General features: G+C 39.6%; 1 protein-coding gene across 1 annotated transcript in view; it reads right to left on the reverse strand.

The window, feature by feature from the left end:
• Positions 1-1,557: 1,557 nt before the first annotated feature.
• dtx4a (deltex 4, E3 ubiquitin ligase a) overlaps positions 1,558-24,287 on the reverse strand; it is a 40,168-nt gene continuing 17,438 nt past the window's right edge. The window contains exons 4-9 of the mRNA XM_060934074.1: positions 11,142-11,203; positions 10,890-11,051; positions 7,787-7,848; positions 7,363-7,683; positions 5,940-6,029; positions 1,558-3,675 (exon numbers count right to left, since the gene is read on the reverse strand). Of these exons, the coding sequence (XP_060790057.1) occupies positions 3,448-3,675; positions 5,940-6,029; positions 7,363-7,683; positions 7,787-7,848; positions 10,890-11,051; positions 11,142-11,203 (925 nt within the window). The 3' untranslated portion in view covers positions 1,558-3,447. The remainder of the gene's footprint in view (positions 3,676-5,939; positions 6,030-7,362; positions 7,684-7,786; positions 7,849-10,889; positions 11,052-11,141; positions 11,204-24,287) is intronic.

Raw genomic sequence — 24,287 nt, forward strand, 5'->3', positions numbered from 1 at the left:
ATGAGCTGTTGCCTTGACAACATGTCTTGCTGTGGGCTGTGCAATCCCCAACCATAATGTGTTTAAAAGCTTTTAATGGTGGTTCGAGCATGAATCTTGCCTGCTGTCACTTCCAAAATTTGCACTCTGCAGTTGTATTTAAAAGCATGTAAAGTCTATATTTGGCAGTGTGTCTGTACGTGAAGTGTCAGCAAAATAGATGCATATTTTTACGTGCTTATCTTTCATGGGTTTGCTAGTTGGATTTGTGAGCATGTGGACGCAGTGATCACTGTCTGAGCATATCTACCCCCACCTCCTCTTCCTACCCCTCTATTCCCTCCCCGCATACTTGTAGGCTCACCCCCCCCGTCTTGTATTGTTTCGGATTACACGTGCTATGGATCACAGCAGAGTCTGGATAGAGACAATGAGGACCTGAGACACCTAAAGGCACAGATTGGTTTTGCTGCTGTTGCGTTTTGCTGATTCAGGCCTCTGTTACAAATGACTGTGAGCCATGAACACTGAGACTGAAATTTTTGTTGAGGGGTCCACAATGAACGAGACACCTCTAAATACTGATATTACATTTAGTAACATTTACTGAACTGAAACAGGATACCAGTGCATTGGAACCACATTTGATGACAAAAAGGAGGAAAATAGTATAGTTGTGCCAGTAATGTAAAATAGTTACTGAAACATGCAGTAAATTACTGTGTATTAATCCAGAAAAGTTGATTTTGGTACTTCATATATTTGAGATTTGGCTCTCAGAGGCAGCGTGAGCAGTAGAACAGATGTTAGAAATTCATCTACATGCAAGAGTGAACTTTTAAATCTGAACAATAAAAAAAGGGGATTTTTCCAACACAATGTTTATTACTAGGGCAGCTTGAAATAAGAAAACTTCAAAAGGAAATCTCCACTCGACACCACATTGTGTTTGTATTGAAATATTTGTGAGAATGTCAGTACAGTATTTTTTTTTCTTCAAATTTCTCTGGTAAAGATCTCTGGTGTGCTGACATCACAGTGCCTCGTAGAAGAAAAATCAATGATCTCAAATGCTGTATAAAAAGGATCATGGTCAGGTTTCTCTTTCAGCTCTTAAAAACAAAAAGGAGCAGAAGCTTATTTTCTTCCTCACTAATTTTCCACCGTCACTGAGTCCAGCATTGGATTTACAAAGTCCCAGGATGCAACGCAGCTATACAACACAGTTCTGCTGAATTACAGAAGGGATTCAGCACAGCTAGTTAGTGAGCTAGGAGATGATGAAACCAGTGGCAGCAGCTTTAGGATAAAAGCTGAAGTTTTAAAACCTTATCTGTTTGAGCAGAGTGAACAGAAGAGGACGGTTAGACTAAAAAGACAAAAGCACTGCTGCATCAGTTGCTTTCGGTAGAGATGAACACAGGGCTTATTTCCACTGGCGTCACTATCAGCGGAAAGCTGAACGGCGTCGTGGGTAACGAAGGAAACGTTCAATAAAGTGAAAAATAGACCAACAATGACAAACCAGCCAACTCATTACAAAACAAATCTAATTACAAACATTAATATGCAAAATCATTCAAGGTGGATTTCTCTTTTAATTGTGCAGTTCAGACCAACACTTAACGTCTCGTCCTCTAAGCTTAAAGTAATAAAATTAAGTAATTCTTGTAAATTAGTCAGTCAGTCAGTTACATAGGAGTGGGTTTTGAGATACTTGGATTAGACACATGAAATTCATCAACCATGTGATCTGTAAATAAATGCATTTACGTGGTTTGAAGTGCATGAACAGAACACAAAGCATTTGAGATGAACAAACCCTACACGTATCTTCTTTTTAATATTCATTCAGTATTCCAGCAGCTATTTAATATGCACGTTATTCTGTACAGTTTTATGTTATACAGCAACAATAGTTCTAGCTCCATACACCGTTTCTTTGCAGCTTCCTCTCGGCTGAAGTTTTTACTGCAATAACCAGAGCAACTATGATGAAAAAAAATACAAGTGCAATCAGTGAGTAAAATTTCACAGTACAAAAAGAAAACAAAAAAAAACGTACAGCTTATAAGACATTACTAAAAATCAAAATGTATAACAAAAATAATAAAAAAAAAAAAAGTTAGAAGTGCTTGCCTTACTGAGCTGCAGCAACACTTGATGCAAAAAGATGGTATTGAGTCAGAACATGTGTACATAAAAACACATACGGCACACAGTAATACTTCAACTATAAATGTAAGCTTATATTTGCATGTGCACACATGCTCAAATGTCTTGACAGCAATACTTGTTTTTTTAATTTTTTTTTTTTTGTAAACGTGTCCATCATGGACCTACCAGTGACTGACTAGAAAAGTAACTGGAGACCACAGCACAGATCTACCCACAAAATGGGACCAGATGTTCCAAAGCAAGCAAACTTTCTCCAGGCTGGTAATCAACACCGCTCCTCAAGGACCAATATGGCGTCTTGAGTTAAATGACATTATTTCAAACCTCTACACAAGTCTGGCATGTCGTAGATCATATTTATCTGAAACGTGTTTAAATTTAGTACTGGTCCATATACTGTATATGGAATCTCGATTGCATGTCTAATCACAATAAAACTTTATTTTCATTATTAACTCGTGCTTTCCGTGTGGCTTTGTGAATTAAAGTGTTAGGACGAAACTGGCTGTTTTGTGCGTTTGTCGTCACCCCTGATTTCCACACTGCTAGCTGGCTTTAATACTGATTAATACTTTAAGTGGGTTGAGTTTAATGTCCAAGGACAGGTTTTAGCAGCCGTTCCAAAGACTTATTAGCTTCATTATCAAAATCATACCAAAATCACTGGCATCTAAGTTATGAACCATCTCTCTATAACATAAAATAAAATACAACAGAATTAAAAGAGTACAAAAGTAATTAGTGTAGTGTAAATAAAAGTAAAAATGAAACCCATGTTTAAACCAAGTGACTGTACCATGATTATGGGTGGAATGTATAATCAGGTGCCACTAGAGGGCAGTAAACATCGACATTCCATCTGAAACTGCCATTGGCGCTTCATAGCCAAAAAAAAAAAAAAAGTGAGGGCCTCTGTCGTACAAAAAAAGGACTTATTCCACCAAATGTTATACTTACATGCACAGAAGTACCTCAGCGTGGAGTACCCTTCACAGAACTACAATACGAGAAACTGTTGAACAGACACCAGCAATAGTAAATTAGTTTGTACCCATTTCCCCTCATAGTCCAAGTCTGTTAAACTAGCTCTGACGCAGAAGTGGGTCACAATCTGGTTTCAAAGCTTTTTTCATCACCACAGAACGGAATCAGTTTGTGGCTTTTCCTCGTTCCTCCAGTTTCTTTAACACTGGGTTCTCAATTGCAGAGCAAAGTCTTCAAGTTCGAGTTGCGTCCAACATTTGGCCTCTAGATCGCAACTTGGCACAATATCTTGTCAATTTCATCCTCTCAGTCCCTCAGACAGTCTTCCTCAGTGATACCTTGTGCCCTCAGCTCTTCCATGACGTTGTCCAGGTGGCCTGAGTCGGGGTAGCCGTGTCCTGTCAGGTTGGAGCCGAACTCAGTTTTGTGATGGACTTCATTCCAGATGACAGTGTCGGTCTCGCCGGTCGTGCTGGAGGTTCCCACAGAGAAGATCAGCCTGCGGTCCCACGCCACCAGCAACAGCTTCAACACCTGACGGATTGCATTTGAAAGACAGTTTGTCAAGGCAGGGAAAGGATACAAATGTATTATTCTATCCTCATTTCACTGGATATGGGCAATCGCGTGCTCTGATTGGCTACTCTACTACTAGGATATCAGCTCATATACCATGACTAGAGAAAAACAAAATGGCGGAGTGTGTTGCTGAACCAACCAAGGATGGGGGGGGGAACTACTTGAAAATGACCCGACCCCCCCCCCAAAAAAAGGCAACCAAATATGGAATAAAATATTTGATGGCAAGAACGTCTCTTATTTTTCAATTATTATTATAACATTTTTCACAAATTGCTACTGTCATTTCACCAGTTTGTTTACATTCTAAGCGGAAATTATTTTGGCATAAAGTTTTTATTTATAAAATTTGCAAAAAAATAAAAATGCTGTTTCTCAAAATGCAGTGAATGTGGATAGAATAAAACAGTTATTCAATTTGATCTCGTTGTACATGGCTTATGGAGCACTTGCATGTGACATCACAGCCGATCCAGATTGTGACGGACGCCATCTTGTCGGTCAAACGCCATTTTCCGCCTTCTACTTCTGGTTCTACTTCTACCTTTTCTTCTGGAAAACCCTACTATATACAATTCTACTACAACGGCTGTGGCTACAAGCTCTCCCTACCTGTGCATGTTTTTTGTGTGTATTTTTGCGTGTTGTTCGCTTGTACCGGACTTCAATATCCACTACAACCGTATGGACTTACTGGACATTGGTTTCCAGCAGAAAATGACGGTTTGTAGCGATTTCCATCGCATGCACAACATTCCGGACGAGATAGCGAGACCAGCGGGGTCTCCGTGGATTGTTATCGGAAGCAAAGCGAAGGAGGCGGCGTCGGGAGCGGAAGCAAAAGCGAGGCTGCAGGCAGAGACGGCCTGTTGACTAAGCTCAGAAAACAGCCACTCAAATCTCCACTGCCAAGCCTCTACCTCTCCAACGCCAGATCCATGGTAAACAGCACGGACGATTTGGAATTACAGCTGGAATTACCTTATTCTATTCTATAATCGGCTGGTCAGTGCTATACTCAATACTTAAGTGACTTACCCGTCCAATGAGGATTATTTTCTTGTTTACAAGATGCCGCGGCTGACAAATCCTGAATTTCTGTAAAGATAACTGTCCAGAGATTTATAAGCACGCAGTGCTTCACCACTGAACAGCGAGGGAAAGTTAATGAGGTAATTATACACGTCTGGGTATTCCGCTAGCAGTTCCATATCCACTGACACGGTCATGAAAACTCCGTCCGGTAAGCCATAAGGGTCACTAATCTGTAGATCGTTTATTTTAGACATATATCTAGTTATCTGTTCATTAGAAAAATGAGCCGTGTAGTCCGTCGGTTGAAACTGATCCATTCTGTACACTAGTGCAGCAGTATTCAGCTGTGTTTTTGACCGACACGATAGCGGCTGTTAACTTTCCGGTCACGTGACTGCAAGATCTCTATAGCCCCTTGTGTATGACTCGATTTCATGGAATAACTTAAAGGAGATCTGAAGGCAAATTTATCATCAAAATTCTATTTCTCTAATTTTATTAAATATAGGAATGCATTTCTGACAGCTATTCTGTCACTGCTATAGCAAGTTATGAGTGTTTGAAATATGCTCTGTAATATATCAGTCCATATGTCAAAGCGATGGCTGTAAACGAGATTCGTCGAGACCTGTGCGAGACTTCATAGGACGGAAGTAAAACGTACAGCGGAAATCAAAGTGACCGACATTTGCCAACACTGTCAAAAGACGCGCACGCCCTCTTTCGAATGCTGATGTAATCAAGCCGGAAGTTTTGTTTGTTTTGATAGCAATCAGGAAAGTTTTAAAAAAGTAAGCAGTAATCATCATTTAAACTCGTTTTTGTGCAATATTTTGTTTGGAAAACAGTTTTCAAAATGGCAGCACTGACACCTGGCTGACGCTTCACGTTTTGAAGTCTTGCACAAGTCTCGTGAAGATCGCATGGATAAGCGACGCCTGCCGTGGACCAAACGAACTAAATTCAACATGGCTAAAAACCGAATAGTATAATATTTAATTGCAATTAGTTGCCAATAAGAGTCACGATATAAGGTTACTAAAACCGAATTGAATAACACGTTAATTAAGAAATAAAGCAAGTTTAAAAATGACTTCAGTTCCCCTTTAAATATGCTGTTTGTTTAGACTGAAAAGCAATAAGCAAGCTGTGACTGGTTTAGTACATGTTTGTGCTACACTTACTAGGCGGCCTTTCTCACTGTCAGGGAGGTAGCAGTGTCTGGGAAAACCACGTGCTGTGAAAGGCTTGCCAGGGTTCGGGTGCTCAGGGCCCTGTGGAACAAACCGAAAAAGTTCAGACTCAACTTTTTTAACCTGTATTTTTTATTTTAAGGTGGGTTGGAATGCTACAACAACTTGCAGCATGATTAACTGTGCAATCCAATGTTATAATCTGCAATAAGTTCAATTTTATAGTGTCAGCTTCATGGCAGCGCTACAAATAATACATTATTTGGACAGGAAACCGGCAAGAGTTTTTTTTTTTTGAGAATAATCTGGAAATAACATTCCATATAACAATATTAAAAATGTAAAACATCATCAAATGGCTTAGTAAGGTTTTGGGCAACCCACATGCTGCCAGAACAGTTTAGTATCGATTTTACAAATCTCTGAGACAGTGCTGGAGGTATGAACACTGTTCTTCCTGAATTGGTGTTTTGATGATGGTGGTGGAGACTAAGGTGGTGTTTACATTAGACCGCATCAGCGGATCATCAGATTAACGCCAATACACGAGTCGCGTGCACACAGCAACGCCAATACACGAGTCGCGTGCACACAGCAACGCCAATACACGGATACGCTCGGCTCCGCAGGCATCCTGCGCTCCAAATCACTCCGCCCTGAACAGCGAGTGCCCTCTGGAGGGTGCGCACTCCGGCCCTGCGCAGCTCACAGAGCGCGCGAGTGAAGCGCACGAGCAGTGATTCGGGACAAATAGCAGGAAGTGAAAGTCCACGCCGTTTTTCAGCAGTCGCGTCACATGACCAACGTGGCATGACCAACGCCAGCGAATCAGGAAGGTGGAGGTCACAGTGACGTTGTCCAATGACGACGTCAGCTAGAGCTCAGCACAGCGCATCCTCGTTCCTCAATGTTTACACAGCACCAGATCAGATACGTAATGGGTTGAATACGTGGGCCCTGGCGGATTCAAGTTGTTCCGCCTGTGGAGTCGTTTCCCGGCGTTTTAATGTGAATGGACAGTGCATCCGCGACGAAAACGAGACGGATACGGTCTAATGTAAACACCACCTAACATCACTTCAGAATCTCCCATAGCTATTCAACTGGATTGTGATCTGGTGACTGAAGACTGTAGCATACGATTTACATTTTTATCCTCATCAAACCATTCAATGAGCACTCGTGCCCTGTGGCTGGGGGAAATATTATCCAGGAAGAGACCACACCCATCAGCAGAGAAGTGCTTCATTATAGGATAATGAGCCTGAATATCTTTAATGATTTACAGTGACTTCATTTTAAGGGGACAGATGACAGCAAAATGGCATAACTGAGCCACCATTTTTCCCTTTGACAAAATCTGTCCTTTTTTTTTTTTAATTGCATTAGAGGAAGTCCTCTACTAAATAAGTACCTGAATGCCAGGGGGTATGTTGTAGATAATCCGGATGGTTTTGCAGTCGGGGTGCCCAGGCAGCGAGTGAGGGATAACGTGATACTCCATCTTGCCTGGTGGTTGGTTGCCAGTCTTCACTCCATAGATGGTCTTGCAGGTGGGACACTGCAGGCTGCCATCTTTGTTTCCATTGTTGTACATGGCCACGAGGCACTGCAGGTGGTACTGGTGCCCACACTGAGACAGACGACCGACCGACTCAGCACGGGAAATGCCACCCACGCCAGGGCCTTTGTAGCCAGAGGGACCTGCTAGTGCCTCCATACAAATAGTGCAGTCCTGCCAAAGAACAGGAATAGAATGCAGTCAGTAATACTGAGATCAGTGTGAAGAACATCATGGATAGCAGGCCATGAGATAAATAAAAGCATCAGAAATTTACCTCCTCTGGAGGGTTGCGGACCTTCTGCAAGTACCTTCTCACGACTTCTTCAGGAGTTCTGCCTGTTAAATGTGAATGAAAGATAGTCAATATTTACAAAAAAGGTTAAGTATTTGTGTCTACTGCACACTGCTCTGGAGATGAAAGTGGAGCAAAGAAAAAAAATCCTGAACTTTTGAAAGTCAAACTAAGATTGGGGGGGGGGGGGGCAACGTCCCCCCCAAAAATTTTAATAACCCGCAAAACCCTGCAGTCTAGTACTTTTCACTAAAACAAGTTAACTTTTAAGCCTTTTTCTTTCATGTACGAATTACGAGAATTTCTGAAGCCTTATGCGCCTCGCCTCATCTATACGCTCTTGCCAGTATCTGTTGGCGTTGTCGGTGACAACAAGCCACAGCACCAAGACCAGCAACACTAACGACTCCATGTCCTCCATGTTTATTGTTTACTATCCGGGTCGTGAGACTACCGCTTAAAAGGTCACTGATGTCACTGTTTGCGCCGCCTAACGACATCACGTGACGTCCACCCACTTTCGCTAACTCCACCCAATGTGTCCACCCACTTCCAGCCAGCACGGTTCAGTGCGGTTGTAGTCGAAATGCAACTCCAACAGCCCCACTCAGCCCGACTCAGCACGGCACGGCTCAGCCCAACTCAGCCGCGTTGGTAGTGGAAAAGCGGCATTAGAGTTTCTAAAGCTTTCAGGTTTCAATGTTGGGGACATTGAGCCTCGTTTATTAGAGTTGTGCGTTTGCATAAGCTAAAGTGAACTAAACATTTCCAATTCATATTTATGCGAGTTGAAGCCAATTGTTTACATTAGTTCGTATTGTCTGTAAATTTAAAAACACACCAATGAATACCAAATCTCTCATGTAAATCAGGGGTGTAGCTAGGATTTTTCAGGGTGTGTGTGTGTGTGTCACACGCTGACTGGCAGCCTGAGTACATCATGCAACAAAAAATAAATTACCATTGCTAGTTTTAGGTAGCTTAGAAACCGGCTCTTCCATTATTGCTGTTTCTTCCATGTTTTCTTGATGTTGTGTTCTAGAAACGGCACTAAAACTTAGCTTCAAAGCCACAAAATGCAACTTTGATGGAAAAAATATATAATAAATTGCTTACCTCTCTTCACGTCAAAAGAAGGAGGAAAGTTTTGCTTGTTGTGGCATGGCGAATTATTAACACAAGAGGAAATACTTGTAATTTGCAACTAAGAAGACTGCAGCTACACTGGCAGCTTGACCATGCTTTCTAGTGCGATCGTGTTGTGCTTGTGCAGAACTGTGTCAGTCCTGCGCGCCTTAGCACGTGCACCTGAAGGCGCGCCTAACGAGCTCCGGCACACGTGCCGTTAACAAAGAACACCCGTCTTTAATCAATGAACTGTGTTTGGGCTATTTAAGGACTGCGCCCATGCAAGCACGATGCGAAGTATTACGCCGCATCTAGGAACGCGAAAAATCTGAAAAATAAATTTCTCCATTCGGAAAACCGGAGATTTTCAAGAGTTTTGTCAAATATCCAGATTTCCGGGTAAATCCGGAAGACTTTCATCTATAATAACTCCACTATTGGCAACATGCGTTTGGAACGGCACAAATCACAACAAATCAGTTGACCCAAGCAGAGTCAAGTAGATTAGCCCACATTTTGTTGTACTTTTGTTCAAAGTCCTATTTACGACAATAAAGCAAGTTTATTTTTAACCTGTGTTCTCAGGTTATCTTAGGGAGGACTCATGAATAACTATACGAAACAAATGTGAGGGAAATGTCTTTATGTTGCGCGTTTCTGGGGAGGAGGAAAAAACCAAACCAAAACAAAACAAAAAAAAAAACATTGGTCAATATAACATTGGATTTTTAAATCTTCAAATATTGAAATTGGCATTGGTCTTAAAAATCCTATATCAGTCGGGCTCTAACTTGTAATCTAGTTGTTAGATTTAAAGCCATGATTTAAGTTAGTTTTATAGCTATACGTGATTTAGGATTGTTAGACTTTATGATTTAATATTTTAGAGCTTTTAAGATCCTTTATCATTTTAGACTAACCTGACCTTCCTCTTTGCTAGACATAAACATGGTGTCTTGTTTAAAATCGTGAAAATATCTCGCACGCTTTGACGTGCATAAATGCTGAAATTGCTGAATCGCTGATATGAATATTTTGCTTATGATTGAAGGTTTCATTCACACATATTGTAAGGTTTTATTCCTTTGTAAGGATAAATAATTGTAAATATTTATTCTTGACCAAGAAGGCAGTAATTCTTAATAATTAATACTTATTCTTAATATTGTAGTTAGAATGCCAGCTAGAAGGCATTGAATTCTGTGCAACTTATAAGTTACTGTGTGACCTTCTGTCTAAGCTAGACACATTGCTCGAGACGTGTTTTGGAACATTCTATCAGAACATGAGGTAAATGTTGATATCTGTTAGAACATCTGAAATGTATACAGGATATATTTTCACTTACACACATACATATTAATGGAATTAAGGAATTGGAATTAAGATGTGATTTGCTGACTTAGCACAAGATATACACACACACCTTATACCCACCCCTCTCTGAGGTCACACACATTTTACACACATCCTTTTCACACACACACACGACAGACACAATAGGCCGTTTAGAGAGATTATTATAATTTGTTATAAAAGGTTGTTTGTAAAATTTCATCTTTGGCGAGAAAACTGAATAAACAGCAGTGAAACCGATCTCTGGTTCTCTGTTTTTCCGTGGTGTTTTTTCACCCCAGAATTCTGCAGGTGGCACGAGGGCATTGGTCTCGAGAAGTTGACTGTTCCAGCTGGGGGAACCCTTTCACTAGTACTGTTATAATTACTGGTCACCAGTCATTTAGACCAGTACAATTTTCCCATTATTAAAATTTCCAGGGTCCCCCCCGACCATGTTATCATACAAGTACTGCTTTCATGGTGTTGAGACTGACATTACTCTGGTTTAACATTTGGTTAAATTGTCTGTAGGTCCATTTAATATAGAATTAGTGGTGGTTTTCATGGCTTGTATAGACCATGTGTGTGTGTGTGTGTGTGTGTGTGTGTTTTCTCTGACCTTTGCGTGCTTGTTTCTTGGTGGTTTTGCGGCAGCAGTGGCCGAGGCCTGGCACGGGCTTGATGTCACTCTTGCTCACGGGTGGGGGGTGAAGCACTAATTTGGGTGGGCGAGTCAAGCAGACAGGAAGTCCTGCAGCACTCATCAAAATACCAGTTATGCCTGCAAAAAATAAAAAGAAAGTTAATATTTGCATTCTTTTCCTTAGTTGTCACCAGAACCTTCATATGGTTATTAGGTTGTTTTACTCACCAGCCAAGGCTGGGTGAACAGGACTGGATCCATTTAGGTTCTTGACTGGGACTGTTGGGACTCTGAAACATACCAAGCAAATTGTTTCGAGACTCACAGACAATTTTAACTCATCCTGAAAAAAAAATAAATAAATAAATAAAAGAGAGACAAATGGCAAGGACATATACCGACACGGTCATCCTGTAGACATCTTTACCCGTAACCCTACTGTCTTGACCTGATTAGTCTCAAGTTATGCGACCAAATACACACCAGGTCACTGTTGGATTCGATGATGTGAATATAATGAATACAAATACTTAAATTAAAAAAACAAACAAAAAAAAACCAAATGAACAATTTAAAAAAAAAGAATGAAATGGTGAATATAGAAGACAAAATGGAGATCAGTTTCCTGCTACACAACTGAGCAAACAAACAATACACCATTCATCCACACTTAATAACTAATATAAAATTATACTTGTTGCAATTTAGCACACAAAAACAAACTGAACCCCCCCCCAACTTGCATTATCATCATCATCATCATCATCATCAGTGTAAGCACAACTGATGAGTTTAACTTTAAAAAAAAAAATATATATATATATATATATATATATATATATACTTACGAGTTCATTTTGATTACAGTCATGTTTTCAAATGTCTGACCAAAGAGGGGAAAAAAAATAAATAAATCCAGAAAACAAAAATCCACACTTTTTTGCTTTCTCCTCAGCCCTTTTCAAATGTCTTTAGTAAGCACTTTAAACCAGCCTGCTTGTATGGTTTTTAGAACCCCCTACAGTACAACACAGTTGAGTATAAAAACCCAGGTCCTTCTCTCAGTGGACTAATGAGTGTCTACCCTGTCCCAGAGTCATCTTTTATAGAGCTAATCCACCAGTTTCCATCTGGTGACGAGCAGCTGGGAGAGAGAGAGAGAGAGAGAGAGAGTCACGTCACCGAGCTCGGGATTACCTCTCAACGTCACACTTTAACACTCCGCCATAAGGTTCCATCACAGCTGCACACGTACACACACAACAAATCTGCTGTCCTACAGCAACTCAGGTAAAAGATTAGAGAAGGCGGAAGGCAGTAACTGGGGAAAAACAACAAAGATCTGATTGTCCGGTTTCTTCCAATTTCCTAAAACATGCCAGTGGATTAAATTACCCCTAGGTGTGAATAAGTACATGTCATGCCTGGTAGTGTATTCCCACATTTTGCCCAATTTTCTCCAGATCCACAGCAACCCTGTAAAAGGGTTTACTGAAGATGAACAGCAGTGTTGTCGTCAAGTCACTAAACCTCAAGTCCGAGTCCAGTCTCGAGTCCTCAGTGTTCAAATCCCAGTCAAGTCCCAGTCATTTAAAAAAATAAACATTGAGTCGAGTCCACTATTGATCCGAGTCGAGTCCGAGAACAAGACTCCAGTTTGACGGTGGCTGTTTTAGCGCCATTAGTTTGTTCCTGAACATGACGTATGAACAGGTGAATGTGATTCTCTTTATCAGGGAGTGTGAAGTGTTCTGCCAGAGATGGTTGGGAGACGGATGAGAGTGCAGAAGGTGCGTTTATTAATACAAGTGAAGACGGTAAACAATCCAGAACAGCAGGCAAAATCGTAAAACAGTGAAACAGGCAATAGGTCGAGCGAGGCACAAACAGGCTATCGTAGACTCTGCAGAATCAAAGACGAGAAACAGGAAATCAGGGATCAGGAAACCAAACAAAGAAATAAGGCTCGGTAATGTGTCAGAAACGCAACTCAATACTTCGTAAAGTAAGTGCGTTTTCACAGTTTTTATATCGGTGTGCTGATTGCGCCTTAATCCTGTGCAGGTGCGAGTTGTTTACGGAACGTGCGAGAGTCCGCTTGACGCACGTGCTGTCCGGAGCACGCCCAAGAGCCTCTCTGATGCATGCGCCAAGGTACGGAGGTGTGACACTCTTGCATGAAATTAGTACAAAATTAATATAGATACAAATACCTTATACCAAATTATGGCATGTTACAAAAAATAAAGAAAAAAATCCAAGTCCTCGTCTCCAATTTACAAGTCCTAATGCAGTTAATGCACGAGTCCAAATCAGAGTAATCAGTGCTCAAGTCCAAGTCAAGTCACGAGTCCTTAAAATTAGGGCACGAGTCAGACTCGAGCACTACAAGCCTGCCACTTGCAGCTCACAAACAGTGTACTGTTCCAAAGTAGACTGGAGTTTATTTCACATCAAACACAGTGAAGGGTGATGCAACATGGCATGAGTTGTTCAAAATACTGATTAAATTTTGGCAATCGTGTGGATGACGAAATACTCTCACTGTCAGACTCGAGCTGGTCAGCAACGTGCATCGAACTGGCTGTCACGGTCTCACAACTATGGTCTGCCACTGTTGCGGAGTTGTTTTCTACAGTTTTCTTTATGAAAAACTCCGTAACTGAGCTGAAACCCGTCTGTGTTTTGGTCACTTGTACCCGGATTGAAGGCTCCACCATTTTTGCACAAGTTACCTATGAATATTAATTGCACAATCGCTCATCCAATCTGTCCGGAGCACGCCCAAGAGTCTATCTGATGCACACGCCAAGGCACGCAGGTGTGACACCCTTACACAAAATTAGTACAAAAATTAACGCAGACATAAATATCTTATGCCAAAATTATTATGGCATGTTACAAAAAATAAAGAAAAAAAAAAATCTGAGTCCTCGTCTCCAATTTACGAGTCCAAGTCATCAGTGCTCAAGTCCAAATTGAGTCACGAGTTCTTAATTAGGGCACGAGTCGGACTCGAGTACTACAAGCCTGATGAACAGGGTGTTTCCATAACTGGGTTGCCTTTTTTGTCCCAATGATATTACATTTACAATTACAGTACCAGTCAAAAGTTTGTACACCCCACTCATTCAGAGCTTTTTCTGTATTTTGACTATTTTCTACATTACGGAACACCACAGAAGACATTAAAACTATGAAATAACACATGGAATATTTATGGAATTGTGCTAATCAAAAATAGTGTGAAAAAAAAAAACGCGTTTCCTATTTTAGATTCTTCAAAGTAGCCAGCGTTTACCTTGACGCTTTGCACACTATTGGCGTTATCTTAACCAGCTTCATGAGGTAGTCACCTGGAATGCTTTTCAATTAACAGTTGTGCCTCGTCAAAAGTTAATTAGTGCAATTTCTTGCCTTCTTACTGTGTTTGAGATCAAACAGTAAATAATAAAAACAGTAAATAGCCCTATTCCACAAATGTAGTAATCCATATTATATCAAGAAGTGCTCAACTAAGTAAAGAAAAATTGTACAGTACCAGTCAAAAAGTATGGACACACCTACTTCAATGTGTTTTTCTTTATTTTTATTCATTAAAAAAAAGGGACACTTCATGTCTTAAAGTAATGATGGACTGTTGTTTCTCTTTACTTTTTTTGTTTATCACATAATTCCATGTGTGTTTTATTTCATAGTTTTGATGTCTCCAGGTTTGTTCTACAATGTAGAAAATAGTCAAAATAGAGAAAAACCTATGAAATGAGTGAATGTGTCCAAACTTGTGACTAGTATTGTACATCAAGTAAAAGACATTGCCAGATATAACTTCAGAACTATTACAGATCATCCTGATGTAATGTTGCACCCAGATACCTGGATGGAAAGCCTAAGTTTCAAACTGACCTATTAATTCACTTACAGCACCAATTAAACTTTAGCCAAACTTTTTAAATTGTGTAAAAGAAAATAAACAATTCTGAAATGGTCCTGATAATTTGATTTGTTTAATGCTTTTTAATTACTACATATTCACCAATTATTTCATATGTAGGCATGTCATCTTGTAGAAAACAATGCGTAACAGCACTGAATCTTCTAGAATCCTGAATGAGAGTGGCAAAAACAGAGCAAGGCACAATTAAACAGGTACAATGCTACAGTAAAATCACAAAAAACAAGACTCTATATACTACAATGCAGAATATATGTACACTTCACTGTGTGCGCGCGCAAGAGAGAGAAAGATTTGTCACAATGTGTGCATGTACACAATGACAAACCAAAAGGAAGCCTTGAAAAACTACTTGCCGTGTGTGAATATGTGTTAGATGTGGTGGTGTTTTTAAAAGAAACAAAACCGCCCTCTCTCTCTCTTATATATATATATATATACACACATACACACACACACACACACACATACATACACACACACTGAAATGGGGACATGAACTTATTCACCTAAAACCATTTCTTTTTTTACCATCAGGTCACAAAACATGTAATCTTTAATGAATGATATGTTAAAAGATAACTAATTTTCTGAGATGTAATAAAAACATATTTATATGCCAAAGTCAAGCCTATGAGTTCCAAAATGATGTCTGTTCCATTACTTCTGTTACGATTGTCCATCTCGCGTCTGTTACAAATTAATTACAATCTAGCTCTATACCATGTTAATCTTATTGAAAGAATGTGTATGTTTATTCTGCTACACATGTTTATTAATTATATTTGCTAAAACATCACCTTCCTATGTTTCAAAAAGTAATTCTACATTGTTAAAATTGAGAATATATATGTCCACAACACTTCTGTTACGTTCTGACTTTGGAATATAAATATGTTTTTATTACATCTCAGAAAATTAAAGTTATCTTTTAACATATCATTCATTAAAGATTACATGTTTTGTGACCTGATGGTAAAAAAAAAAAAGAAATGGTTTTAGGTGAATTTTTAAAAATAAGTTCATGTCCCCATTTCAGTACCTATAAGCGTGGAATCACTATATATAATACCCATAAGCGTGGAATCACTTATTATATATATATATATATATATATATATATATATATATATATATAAAAATGTGTATATATGTATATATATATATATATATATATATATATATATATATATATGTGTGTGTATATACACACACCAAGTTTCAAGATATGTCACATTTTTCAAGTTGTGCTGCAGGTAACCAACCCTACCTCTTTACACTGAACTCAGCAGCCCATGGCATAAACCCATCGGACCTTTGGTCCAGGTGAGCTAAAAATTTACATTTCTCACATTTCTTAGTATCAAAAAGGCACATATACATTACTTCATCAACACATATACCAACTTTCAAGACCATACCACTCAGTTTTCAAAGTTCTGCTCCGGAAACAAAACCTACACCTAAGACTAACCTGAGAGACTAAGTCTGAAATAGTTTCCATGGAAACATGAAAAATTAAAATTTCTCAAATTTCTTAGTATGAAAAGGCACATCTACATCACCTTGTTAACATGCATACCAAGTTTCAAATCCGTACCATGAATAGTTTTGGATATATGCTCCAGAAACAAAACATTGCTCTTAGAAATTAAGTCAAAATCAAATTTTTTTTCCATGTAAAACTTTGAAAAATACCTTTTTCCCCCCAAAAAAAAATCTAAAATAGCAAAATGCACCAGTTCACATGTTGCTCGACATGTATACAAAGTTTCATGAAGATATCTTCAGTGGTTTTAAAGGTATGGCCCAGAAACAAAAACGTGACCGGAAAGACGGACAGCCAGAAGCCGTTTCTATATCCCCCGCCAAACTTCGTTTGGGTGGGGGATAATTACAGAGGGTGAAAAGGAGGGGTAAAAGGGCAAGAGACAAACTGTAAACCCTCAGTCACGTTTGCTGCTGGCTAATCTTAGCCGTATTAACACAAAACCCATATGGCGAGCAGACATAAGCACACAGTCACCTAGTGACACCTGAACACCGAGCACATCTCACTACCAGACGGTAAAGAGGAAAAATAAAAAACACCAGGTGGAACGAGCAGAAGGGAAATGAGCATCAGGGCCTGGCTGAACTGATGACAATCCCAAATCACACTCGGTTGCTCACTGGACTCATGACAAGCCATAATCCTGTTTACTTTCTGACACCTTTTGAAATGTCACTTCGTGGACAGGTGGACACGCAGAGTGCATCGAAAAACAGAATGAGTCACTCAAGCACAAGTGATGTGACAATTCTCAGAACCATGTCCTCTGATGAAGCATTCAGACAAATACTTACGACTGAGACCCCGTCCACACGTAGCCGGGTATCTGATAAATCGAAGATATTTTTCTACGTTTTGGCCTGTCATCCACATGAAAACACATCAAAAATGAATATTTAAAAAAACTCCGGGCAAAGTGAAGATTTTTGAAAACTCCGTGTAGGGGAGAGCGGGGTAAGATGAGCCACTTTTTACATTTTTCATCATAACTACATTTTAAAGCCATTTTTGCTTCCAGTCTACACACCATACCAAATTTCAAAGTGTACTGTTACTATCTGAGCAAAAAATAATTGATAAGCTCTTATGGTTAGAGTGATATTACCTCTTGAAAAAAAAATGTCAAGTGGCTCAACTTACCCCATGCACGGGGTAAGATGAGCCACTGTGTGGGGTAAATTGAGCCAACACAAAACATGGTAGGTTAACAAAGTAAACAACTTTTATTATTTGAAGTGCAATCAATGAATCAAGTCAAGTCAATCAAGTGGGGGATAGGGCCGTTGCATAGAGAAGGGGAGATGAAGAGAGAGGTGATAGAACGAGATGGGATAGGGAGGGATAGATAGATGGATAGAGAGAGAGATATGCATAGATAGATAGAAAGAGGGATGGTTAGAGAGGGAATGAGAGATATACTATATTATAGAAATTACTAAAACAGTACAGCAGTGCCAAAAATCTTATTTCTTTCAGTAGGTTAAAACATTGCTAAAACATGCAGCAATCATTCCATCAATCATTCAATCATTTCATCATTATTCAATGTTCCAAGCGTTCAAATTGCAAGGGAACACCATTTGCCTCTCCCTCCGTGCTGTCCCCCCAACAGTAAAGGGGCGGGCAATTTTTTCACAATATCCTGTCTTGACAGGACAGCCTCATCTTTCTCTTTGAAGACAAAGGTTGGCTTTCTTGCAGAGCCATGGCATGACCGGCTTCTTTTGAGAAATCTTGCCTCTATTTCGAAGACATCCAATTTGATTATCTGGCCAATGAAGTAATGCACTTTCACCAACTTGGTCTCTACCTCTCCATTCTTTATCTTTTCAATGAACCTAGTCAGAGTCATCCTGTCCAAATGCATATCCCTCGCCACAGCCCGAATAGGCCTGCCTTTCCTGACTTCCTCTGCGGCTCTCTCCAAAACTGCACGGGACTGTGCGGCCCTGTCTGTTTTTCTTTTGTATGAGTGTGGCATCATGCACACCTGTAATAACAGAGGGCATTATTTTATTTATTAAAAACCTTTTAAACACATTATTTATATTAACATATTATTTATTTGTTTATTTGTTGTTGTCGTCATATATGACCAGTAAATGTGAAAACTTAAGTGTCATCCATATTGGGTAAGCTCAGCCACCAATGGGGTAAGTTGAGCCAGTGGCTCAACTTGCCCCACATCTAATGGCTCATCTTACCCCGTGGCCACCATTTTGTAGAAAAATGCTAATAAAGGGGATTAGGCTAATCAAAATTATTTTTATTAGCATTCATATCATAGCTTAGAAAGCCACTAACTTAACCCTAATGTGTCTAAATATTATTCTACTTTTGTCTTCTCTAAATCATCTTCACTGTGGACAAACATGGAATTGACTTAGAAAGCACAAAAACACATTTTTATAAATATCTCCCTCACCTAGTTTGACATGTGGTGCTCCTCTCCACAAGTGTAAGTAAATGGTCCCGCCCCCCTTTGAATGTGGTCACACGGTCACATTTGTTTACTGTTTCTTAGAAACAGGAGGTGGCTCATCTTACCCCGCTCTCCCCTATGCCTTTTCGTTAGGCTTGGCACGGTTATGGGAAAAAAAACAAACCGTACGATACACCTGTTGCGGTGCAATACGCATATAAACCGCGGTACCCCTATTTAAGACGTTCGCCAAAAAAAAAAAGCCGAATGCCCGTATGAAACCACGTGGTTCTCTTTCGCGCGATTAGAATTGAAGTGACAGCGGAGCCATACGTTTCAAAACACTGCACTTTAATTTCAAGTGAAAAAATACATCCTCACTCTCAGGGATTAGAAGAGTTTTTGATTCGTTTTTTGTGTATAGGTGGTTGGTTGGTCGCCACATAAAAGTTTAAGTTTTAACACACACATCTGTTCAAAAGTAAACTTTAAGAACTCATTTTTATTTCTTCCAATTATGAAAACTCTGTATGTGACAAAAGACACCTGGTTCCTCTAGATGCCACAACATGGCAGCAAACACTCCTGACACTTTGTATAAATACTGTAGTAAATAAAAAAGCTGTTGAAATCATCCATGTCTTCCCTCTTGCTGTTTCAAAATACTACCTGGCTTTTCATCAGAGATTGTTCATAAAATGTGCTTATGTCAACTCAAACTCAGTTTGTGCATGATTATTTCATTGTAACTATAATTTTAACCTCTCTTAAATGCTGTATCCTAAACTATGTTTACTTAAGGTAAATAGTAGGCTATATGCCCAAATACAGAGTACTTAAGATTTAAAAAAAAAAACCGCAATACGTACCGAACCGCAGACCTCAAACCGCAATACGTACCGAACCGCGACTTTTGTGAACCGTGCCACCCCTACTTTTCGTGTAGGCAGAGATAACCGGAGTTTTGCGTTTTAGAACGTCACAATCTGCGCCAAAAAAATGACAACAAATCTGCCCGGACGTCAAACGTGCGACCTTTGTTTACTGCAGAAGCCAGATTAAGCATGGACAAAGAGTAATGGATCGGAGTAGTGCCTTGAAAGCATTAATTATTGTGCAGGTGCTATTTACATGTTTAATTTTAGAAGCCCAACTACTGCTCCAAAAACAGGGTCAATATGTCCACATATTTGCTTTGACAAGATTCCCAATCAACGTTTTCTTGCGTCTTTTGAAGTTTATACTCCAAAATTGTGTTTAGAAGCAATTCTGTCTCCGAGTCTGTCCAGACGAACGAGCTTGGCGCCATGTTTTATGTTTAGGCGGAAGTGACGCCAACAGAGGGCTATTCTGATGTGATTAGGGGGTAGGATTTGGGGAAATAATGCCATCTACAGGTTTGGAATGCTTACGAATGTGATTGAAAACGCAGATGTTCGGTTATGTGTGGAAGGGATTTTTTTCGAAGACGAGGTGGTGTGGATAAAACATTTTTATAAACGGGGGGGAAATGTTCGGTTTTAAAAATACCCGGCTACGTGTGTACGTGGCCTTAAACATGAAATTTATATCAACAATAGTGCTAGGTTAGGATTCATGTGAAATTCCACAAAAGGTCAAAACTTGCACAAGGCTGAGTAACAGTCATGTAAGTCAATCCGTCAGGTCCGTCAACTGATGTATCTGAGCAATGGACACACAACATGCACACTGCAAAAAATGATCTCTTTTTGAGAGAAAATATCTTTAATATGGGTGAATTTATCTATTATTTCTTATTAGAAGTTTACTAGAACTCAAATACAAGATTATTTAGCTTACTTAGAGACGCTTTTACTCATTTCAAGCCTTAAATTTTCTTATTCTATTGGCAGATAATTTCTCATTTTAAGCATTCAATTCTAGAAAGAAGCAAAATCTGCCAATAGAATAAGAAAATTTAAGGCTTGAAATTAGTAAAAGCGTCTCAAAGTAAGCTAAATAATCTTATATTTGAGTTCTAGTAAACTTCTAATAAGAAATAATAGATAAATTCACCCATATTAAAGATATTTCCTCTCAACAAGAGGAGATCATTTTTTGCAGTGTTATGGTTTGCTGTTATGCAGCAGTCAGACTAATCTTTACAACTGGTCTTACAATATGTCTTATGTACTCTAATATAGGGAGATTAACTAATTAAGCAGAAAGACATTTTTGACTCATTAACATGTGGCTGATTTTTCAAACTTGCTTATTTATAGAGACCATGCCTCATCTCTCTGAATGAAAAAAATATATATATATACACAAGTCAATATGGACTGTCCAATAGGGAATCCTGGAACAGCCGATATGGCTTTTCATACGTTTTAAGACCAGCATGCCAAGAACAGGCTTCAGTTTAGGAGTGGTAAAAAAAAAAAAAAAAAAAAGGAAAAATCAGAATCAGAAAATCGTTCCAACAGTCTCTGATACAGTCCCATCGTTTTATAACCACTAGACCCAGTTTGAACAAGGAGAGGCAGAGAGAAAAATCGGGTTTTCATTGCAGTGTTGGGCAAAATAGTAGTCGTGTATTAAAAAAAAAAAAAAATTAAAATTAAAAATACTAAAAGGGGGGGAAGGTGACAAAACAATTGCGAATGGTTTCCATTGAGTGATGTTATGCTGGGTTATTAAAGTTGAGTTTTCTCCTCTTAGTCCTTTTTTCAGAAAGCTAGCTCTTCTATTTGCTCTTCATGTCATGTGATGCCCCTTTTCCACCAAAGCAGTTCCAGGGCTAGTTCGGGGCCAGTGCTTAGTTTGGAACCGGGTTTTCTGTTTCCACTGACAAAGAACCGGCTCTGGGGCCAGAAAAACCGGTTCCAGGCTAGCACCAACTCTCTGCTGGGCCAGGGGAAAGAACCGCTTACGTCAGCGGGGGGGGGGCGGAGTTGTTAAGACCAACAACAATAACAAGACCGCGAAAGATCACCATTTTTAAGCGACGAGAAGCAGCAGCTGTACAAACGCGATGTCATCCATTATTATTATTGTTGCTGCTGTTTCCATGTTGTTTTTGCTTCGATATTCGCACCAAGGTTTATGCAAACGTAGCGACGTAACTGACGTATACAGCGACGTAACTGACGTGGTTTCCCTTAGCACCGCGAGCTATGGAAAAGCAAACTGGTTCTCAGCTGGCTTGCAAGTTGAACAAATTGTGAACCAGCACCAGCACTGGCCCCGAACCAGCCCTGGAACTGATTTGGTGGAAAAGAGGCATGACTGAAACAAAAAAATGTGTTTCCGTTTCAATTTTGTAAAATATTCTTTTATTGAGTTGTCTTGAAAAATCACCTCATGTGAGTGTAAAAACATTTTTGTGATGAGTTTTTACATGTTTCCATTACTCATTTTGTGGCATGTTATTTATTTCAAATTGCGCATTAAGCAGGTTAGTGGAAACACAGCGAGAGAGAGAATATTAAGCATTAAATAAAAACAAAAAATTTGGAAATACAGCACTGTGCAAAAGTCTTAGGCACATGTAAAGAAATACTGTGGACCAAAAATGCCTTAAATAATGAAATAAAATGTTTCAATGTTTAAAAACAACAAACAAACAAAAAATCCTATAAAACAGCAGCAAGCGGTAATAAATTAAACAAAGTCAATATTTGGTGTGAGACGACCCTTTGCTTTTAAAAAAAAAAAAAAGTCTCGAGCTGTAGGTTTTACTGAGCATCTTGCAGAAGCAGCCCCAGTTCTTCTGGACACTTTGTCACACTTGCTTCTTCATTTTGCAGCAAAACCCAGCAGCCTTCATTATGTTTTTTTTTTTTTAATCTGAAAAAGTGCTCGCTGATGTAATATGCTGCTCAGATACAATTTTTTTTCCTGTAGCATTTAATTTTGTGGCGGCACGGTGGTGTAGTGGTTAGCGCTGTCGCCTCACAGCAAGAAGGTCTGGGTTCGAGCCCCGTGGCCGGCGAGGGCCTTTCTGTGTGGAGTTTGCATGTTCTCCCCGTGTCCGCGTGGGTTTCCTCCGGGTGCTCCGGTTTCCCCCACAGTCCAAAGACATGCAGGTTAGGTTAACTGGTGACTCTAAATTGACCGTAGGTGTGAATGTGAGTGTGAATGGTTGTCTGTGTGTCAGCCCTGTGATGACCTGGCGACTTGTCCAGGGTGTACCCCGCCTTTCGCCCGTAGTCAGCTGGGATAGGCTCCAGCTTGCCTGCGACCCTGTAGAACAGGATAAAGCGGCTACAGATAATGAGATGAGATTTAATTTTGTGCTGGAAAACAAATGTTTGGGCTCTAAAATGTTTCTGTCTCGACTCAATGTAGAAGTCATAAAATAGAAATCTATTAAAAAAAAAAAGTTTGTATGAAGAAGAAAAAAAAAGGAGGGGGGGGGGTGCCTAAGACTTTTGCACAGTACTGTACTTCAGATTCAACAAAAGCTCAGCAGGATGTCTAGACAAAAAGCACTGCTATCCACAAACACTGCAACAGTTTGCTATAATATCCAGTAGCAGCATGACAAACCTTGCTACACACCTACAAAGGTGGCACAAGGCTTCGACAGGCAAGTCTAATGACAAGTGGGGTTTTTTCAGTGCTCGCTCGACCACACACAAGATTCTGGGAGCGATTCAAAGTAGTACAAATGTAGTACCAATTCTCAGACAAATAAAGACCAGCAGGAATGGCTGAAGTGTCCTTGAGCAAAGCACCTAACCCCGACTGCTCCCCAGGCTGCTCTGGGCATGTTGTACATGGCTCTGGATAAGAGCGGCTGCTAATTGCTGTTAATGTAATATAGAGAGCGCGGAAAATTATTTTGAAAGTGTTGTTCCTTACAGAGTCAAACCTTGGATTCATCAGGAGTATGTGAAATTTATTTTAAGTGAACCTTATGGGATCTGACCTGAATCAATTCAGTAATGAATTGAATGATACTGTACTGAATTGTCACTTGTAGCATTTTTGCATTGTATTGCATTACATATGGAGTTGTGCATCATATCGCCTGAAAGAGAGAGTCGCACTTCTAGTTTAGATGCCGCCGTTACGATGTGTATTGCCTAACGTTGGAATAACACTGCACAGCAAACCTCTTTCAGTGAATAAGACATTATTAAATGGATGATGCACATCTGATGTTTAGTTATCGAACAAATGTAGCTATAACCCGTTATTATCCTAATAAACATTACGTTTTTGGGTGTTCATCTGTTGAGACCAGACAGAAAGTAGCCACACTTGCTGTGTGATTTTGTAAATGTACAATTTCATAGGATTGAGTAATGGCATCTACTTTGCAATGTGCGTTTTTCTCCTCTTACACCACACCAACTTTCCAGTGCTAACAATTTTTATTTATTAAAAGTATCTATTTATAATTACATGCAATGTTGTGGAAAGTTAGACCCTGTTATCATTCATGGTTTCATAGCTATAAATAGTCGTTCTCTCACC

This window comes from Neoarius graeffei, chromosome 1, assembly GCF_027579695.1.
Source record: "Neoarius graeffei isolate fNeoGra1 chromosome 1, fNeoGra1.pri, whole genome shotgun sequence".
Taxonomy (NCBI): Eukaryota; Metazoa; Chordata; class Actinopteri; order Siluriformes; family Ariidae; genus Neoarius; species Neoarius graeffei.